At 37.6% G+C, this 6924-nt stretch overlaps 1 protein-coding gene across 1 annotated transcript in view; it reads right to left on the bottom strand.

The window, feature by feature from the left end:
- Positions 1–6924, bottom strand: part of CENPI (centromere protein I) — a 109633-nt gene that overhangs the window by 16428 nt on the left and 86281 nt on the right. Inside the window, exons 16-17 of the mRNA XM_003802969.2 lie at positions 5729–5777; positions 4812–5030 (exon numbers count right to left, since the gene is read on the bottom strand). Coding sequence (XP_003803017.1) covers positions 4812–5030; positions 5729–5777 — 268 coding nt within the window. The remainder of the gene's footprint in view (positions 1–4811; positions 5031–5728; positions 5778–6924) is intronic.

Here is a 6924-nt window from a genome sequence, read left to right as displayed (position 1 = left end):
GCTACTTGGGAGGCGGAGGCAGGAGACTCGCTTGAGCCCAGGAGTTGGAGGTTGCTGTGAGCTGTAATGCCATGGCACTCTACCCAGGGGACAGCTTGAGGCTCTGTCTCAAGAAAAAAAAACAATAAAGTGAAAAGACAACTTACAGAATAAGGGAAAACTTTCACAAATCATATATTTGGAATATGATTTGTGAAAGTTTCTTTCTATCGAATACAGAAAGAATACTTACAACTCAGTAATAAAAAGTCAAATAATCTCATTAAAAATTAAGCAAAGGATCTGAATAGATATTTCTCAAAAAAATATACAATGGTCAATAAGCACATCAAAAGATGTTGAATACCAACAGCTATCGAAATGCAAATCAATACTACAATGAAATACCACTTCACACTTCTATGATGGTTAGAATGACAAAAACAGATAACAAGTGTTGAAAAATATGTGAACAAAATGGACCCCTCACATACTGCTTGAGGGAATGTAAAATGGTGGAATTACTTTGGAAAACAGTCTGGAAGCTATTCTAATGGTTAAATATGGAGTTGCCATTTGATTCAGCATTCCCACTCCTAAGTATACATACATGCACACAAAAAAGAAAACACATCCACACAGTATGGAAAAGCAGCAGCAGAAAAAGCAGGCAACAGAAACACACAAATACTTCAGCTATTGTAATTATCAGATACACATTATAAACAAAATTTATTAAGTTTAAATAAAGGAAGCATTGGATAGGAAAAACAAAAAGTAATAAAAGTGGCTACCTCAAGGCAGAATATAGGTAGAGGAGGCAAGAATAAAAAAGGAGATTTTCATAGTTCAGAATTTGAAATCATATAAATGATTTATATATTTTAAGAATAAAATTAAATCTAAAAGAAAAAAAGCAATCTCTAAAACATGAAAACAGACTGAAATAAATGTACCTAACAGCATGTAAAATAGAGTGTATATTGTGTACATTTTTAGAAGGATTTAGTCTGGGGGGATAGAGGGAAGAACTGAAAATATTTTAAGTTTCACTAAGTAACCTCATATTAACAGTAACATTAATGTTGCTAATTTAAAACAGGGTTTTTTATACTCTATGATAAATCAAATTATTATGAAGGCAAGAAAAAGAGAAAAAAGGAATATAAAAAAAAATCACTAGGGTGGCACCTGTTGCTCAGTGAATAGGGAACCAGCCCCCTATACTGAGGGTGGTGGGTTCAAACCCGGCCCTGGCCAAACTGCAACAAAAAAAATAGCCGGGCGTTGTGGCAGGTGCCTGTAGTCCCAGATACTTGGGAGGCTGAGGCAGGAGACTCGCTTGAGCCCAGGAGTTGGAGGTTGCTGTGAGCTGTAATGCCATGGCACTCTACCCAGGAGGATAGCTTGAGGCTCTGTCTCAAAAAAAATAAAAGAAAAAAAAGAAAATATTTCAAATTGTATATAAAATGAGCACAATATCTGAAGTTTTTGTGTGTTTCTGTCGCCTGCTTTTTCTGCTGCTGCTTTCCCATACTGTGTGGATCTGTTTTCTTTTTTTTTGGGCGTGTATGTATACTTAGGAGTGGGAATGCTGAATCAAATGGTAACTTCATAGTTAATCATTAGAACAGCTTCCAGTTCAACCTCATGATTGCATTAATATACAAAGCTATGATTTAATAAAAAAGATCACTAAAGTATACTGCTTCTGAAATTCTTCTATGTAGTTAAAAACCTTAATCTTTTTTTTTTTTTTTTTTTTGAGACAGAACCTCAAGCTGTCGTCCTGGCATCATAGTTCATAGCAACCTCTAACTCCTGGGCTTAAGCAATTCTCCTGCCTCCGCCTCCCCAAGGAGCTGGGACTATAGGCGCCTGCCACAAGGCCCAGCTGTTTTTTAGTTGCCGCTGTCGTTTGGCGGGCCTGGGCTGGATTTGAACCTGTCAGCTCAGGTGTATGTGGCTGGTGCCTTAGTCACTTGAGCCACAGGCGCCAAGCCTAAAAAACATAATCTTTATTCAAATATTGAAATCAATCAATATGTTTTTGGAGGCCTATATATTACTTTTTTCAGTATCTGATCTTTGACTGAATTTCAAAACCTCATCTCTTACCATGCTATAGACTATCCCAGTGGCTTTTAATTTTCTCTTTATAAATTTTACTTTCATATTATTTTTTAGCCTTTCAAGTGTGACTATGTACTCCTATATAATAATAAAACATGTTATGTGAAGTTAACTAGATCATATCACAAGGGCACAGGCCTACTAAAAGACTGAGATTTAATCATACAACTATGGAATGCTCCCCTTCACTGAATTCACAAAGCTTCTGTAAGACAGAATATTACAGTTAACAGAACTGCAAAGCTCAGACCCTATTCAAGCAAGAGTTTCTATGAAAACCTAAAGATAACAAAATATACAAATACAAGAACTCTAGAAAAAGACAAGTTTCTGATACCTATAATTACAGCAAATTATATTATACCCTGACTAGACTAGTATTAATTTTATCAAGCATATCGATGTTGCACATAAAAAATACCATACGGTGAATAATAAAATTATAAAATACAACTTTATTAAAAATAATACATCATTCTAAGTACCCAAGTATAATATTGTTTCATCTTTAATAAATGTAGTACAACTCCTACTCACATGAACATAATCTCTCACAATAAAGACCAATTTATCTCAGTTTCTATTACTCAATATGTCATGTCTGGTTTTCAACAACAAAAAAACTATGAAGCAGGCTAGAAAGCAAGCAAGAAGGAAAAAAAAACCCTGAAGAGAAGATGCAAGAAACAGAATCTGTCACAGACGACAACACATTTTGGAACTATGAGACCAAAAATTTAAAATAACTATGAAGAATATGCTAAAGTTAATAGGAAAAGTAGACAACCCACTAGAATAGGTGATGGGCTAGGCAGTGTTCTGTTGCTATAATGGAATACCTGAGATTGGGCAATTTATACATAAAAGACTTGTACTTAGTACAGTTCTGGAGGCTGGAAGTTCAAGATCAGGTATCTGCATCTGGTTGGCTTCTGGTGCTGTGTCATAACATGGTAGAAGGCTTCACAGGGTGAAAAGCTCTAACCTTGTTTTGTATCAGAGCTATTATATTTAAAAAGATGATCCTGAATGCCACCCTAGTTATTAAATCAGAGTCTCTGGGTAAGAGCAACCAAGGATGTACACTTTGGAAAAGGATCCTGGGCAATTCTGCTCCTCAGTCAGTGTAGAATCATATGCTGCTCTAGCCCTACAATTCTACTTCAAGTTCCTAAAATATGACAGACTCTAACACAAGAGTCAAAGCCCAACTCCAGCTCAATGTCTATTTTCACATATGAACTTTTACTGAAACATAACTATGGTCATTTGTTTACATATGTATTGTCTATGACTGTTTTCACATTAAAATGGTAAGGTGAGTAGTCTTAACAGAGCCCATATGACCTGCAAAACCTAAAATATTTACAATCTGGTCCTCTACAAAAATGTTTATGGATGCCTGTTATAACTACCTTTGCTCTGTATCTTTGCACTATTCCTCAAGTTCTGCTCCTGCCTTGGCAAGCTCATGTTCATCAGCTCAAAAATTCAATGTGTCATTTCTGCAAAGCCTAAACGTAGCGCCCCTTTATATTGTTTCACTGTCCTCTGTATTTTACCAATTTTTTTTTGAGATAGAGCCTCAAGCTATCCCCCTGGGTAGAGTGCCATGGCATTACAGCTCACAGCAACCTCCAACTCCTCGGATCAAGCAAGTCTCCTGCCTCAGCCTCCCAAGTAGCTGGGACCACAGGCACCCGCCACAACGCCTGGCTATTTTTTGGTTGCAGCCATCATTGTTGTTTTGGCGGGCCTGGGCTGGATTCGAACCCACCACCTTAGGTGTATGTGGCTGGCACCTTAGCCACTTGAGCTACAGGTGCCGAGCCTATTTTTCCAATTTTAATGTTCATCATTGTGTCTTCTAAGATACCTGTTTAATGACTGCCTCTCTGACTAGACTAAGTTTTACAAATGTAACACCCAGATGTGTCTTGTTCACTACAGTTGCTGGGTTGACTGTATGCATATGTTAAACATTTATTCAAGGAATATCTCTCTACCCTGTATATTATTTTTTCATTTTGTGAAATTTCTCATTGTTCAAGTCTGTCAAGGGAATTATGAATCTAAATATTTTTCATAGTATTTGTAATCCCACCCTGTTGTGTCATCCATGCATTTGAGACGGATACCATTTGAGTTTTTCTCCAATTCACTGATAATGTTAAAAGTGAGAGGGCTAAGAATAAAGTCCTAAAAAGACACCACCAACTATCACCACCCCACCACCGGCCTACATATTGTTATCAATCAATTAAACCTGCAGTCTTCAGCTAACAGTACCTAGATGACATTTTCTATCTTGTCTAGGAGGATTTTATGAGAGTTTATACTCATATGAAGTCTTTGTTTACCTGGCTCCACCTGTAACTAAGCAGAACTGAGCTAATTACTGCCCCATCTTTCTCATACCTGTACCTTTTTTCATTTTGCCACACTGTACTGTAGTGATTTGTTTATAGTCTATCTGCTATAAGTCTGAGCTCTTTTAGAGGACAGAAACTTACTTAAATTAACAGAATCCCATATGCCAGGACAATAACTGAACTTTACTTGACACTTTAAAAAAATTGCTCAAAAAAAAAAAATTGCTCAACATGTCTTACAATTCAAACACACTAAATTTATGACATTTCATATTTTTGCCATCAAAATATTACTATATAAAATCTAAAAAATTTAAATATCCTTACCTGTAGCAAAAAGGAAACAGCATAACTCAGTAGAGAAGGATGATGAACCAAATTTAAACTGTTTTTATATTCTGCTACTCCAGTTTTTTTCAGGATTTCAGGTTCAATATATATTCCTTTCTCAAAAGGTTTGGATGTCCACAGGCAACCAACCATGGTTATCAAATAGTGATTGAACTCTATATAGGTTTTGCTGCTGAAACTAAACTGCGACTTTGCCTAAGGGAAAACAAATAAAATTGTTATCATCACCTAGTCTCCCTTTCCTTCTTATTCCCAACAGGTCTTATATAGTTAGATTCAGTTTTTATTATATATTTTTTAGAGATGGGGTCTTGCTCTGTTGCCCAAGCTGTAGTACAAGTGTGTGATCATAGCTTGCTGCAGCCTCCAACTCCTAGGCTCAAGTGATCCTCCTGCCTTAGCATCCCAAGTAGCTAGGATCACCATGCCTGGATACTTTAATTTTTTATAGAGACAGAGTCTCGCTATGTTGCCCAGGCTGGTTTCCAACCCCTGAGTTCAAATGATCTTCCTGCCTTGAAATCCCAATGTGCTGGGATGATAGGTGTAAAACACCATACCTGTCTCAATTTCTTAATTTTTTTTTTTTTTGAGATGGAGCCTCAAGCTATCCCCCTGGGTAGAGTGCCATGGCATCACGCTCACAGCAACCTCCAACTCCTGGGCTCAAGCAAGTCTCCTGCCTCAGCCTCCCAAGTAGCTGGGACTACAGGTGCCCGCCACAACGCCTGGCCATTTTTTGGTTGCAGCCATGATTGTTGTTTGGCGGGCCCAGGCTGGGGATTCGAACCCGCCACCTTAGGTGTATGTGGCTGGCACCTTAGCCACTTGAGCCACAGGCGCCGAGCCAATTTCTAAATAACAGTGATTGAACAGAGGTTTATTATTCATACCTTTTGGAGCAACTTATTTTTCTTTATAGCAGCCAGATTTTTATGATACCTAATAGGAAGAACAAAAAGAATGAAACATTTAACATGCCTTTGCATATAATGTCTAAAATGTATAATAAACAAAAATGTACATTTTAAATGGAAATATATGCAAATATACACATACAAAAGTATCCATTTGTCTAAAGTTTTTAACCTTTTCTTGTACATTCTCCTCAAAGAATAAAAATTAATAAAGGCTCAGTAACTTGTATAATTAAGATGTGTACTTGATTCAATAAAAAAGAAACAATGAAAAAAATGTTCTTACTGTTTTGCTATTAAAAAAATTAACAGATGGCTGGGTGAGGTGGCAGACACCTACTAATCCCAGAACTTTAGGAAGCCAATGTGGAAGGACTGCTTGAGGTTAGGAATTAAAGACCAGCCTGGGTAACATAGCAAGACCCTATCTTTACAAAAATACATTTTAGGCCAGGTGGAATGGCTCATGCTTACAATCCTAGAACTCCAGGAAGCCCAGGTGAGAGGATCCCTTGATCTCAGCAGTTTGAGACCAGCCTGAGCAAGAATGAGACCCCCATCGTTACTAAAAATAGAAAAATTAGTTGGACATTGTGGTGGGTGCCTGTATTTGCAGCTACTTAGGGAGACTAAGACAGAACAATTACTTGAACCCACAAGTCTGAGGTTGCTGTGACCTATGCTGACACCATGGCACTCTAACCTGGGCAACAGGAGACTCTGTCTCATAAGAAAAAAAAATTTAATTAGGTAGGTATGGGGTGAACTTGTAGTTCAAGCTACTTGGGATACTAAGCCAGGAGGATTGTTTGAGCCCAGTAGCTTGAGGTTACATTGAGCTATGATCAAGCCACTGTATTCTAGCCCAGGCACGAGTGAGACCCTGTCTCAACAACAACAAAAAATTAACAGAGGCTCAAAAGACATCAGTCATCATGACAGAACAATTGCAGAACATATTTTACAATATTACAAAAAAGGTAATAGGTAGCGCCTGTGGCTCAAGGAGTAGAGCACCAACCCCATAGACCGGGGTGGATAGGTTCAAGTCCGGCCCCGGCCAAAACAGCAAACAAAAAAAGGTAATAAAGGGTAAATTTAGAAATACAATTTTTTCCTATATGAGAACTCTTTTTTTTTTTTTTTTTTTGAGACAGAGCCTCAAGCTGTCC

This window comes from Otolemur garnettii, unplaced genomic scaffold (genome assembly GCF_000181295.1).
Source record: "Otolemur garnettii isolate 467f Iridium unplaced genomic scaffold, OtoGar3 scaffold00268, whole genome shotgun sequence".
Taxonomy (NCBI): Eukaryota; Metazoa; Chordata; class Mammalia; order Primates; family Galagidae; genus Otolemur; species Otolemur garnettii.
Note: the sequence above shows the minus strand (reverse complement) of the source record. Positions and strands in the feature narration are given on the sequence as shown.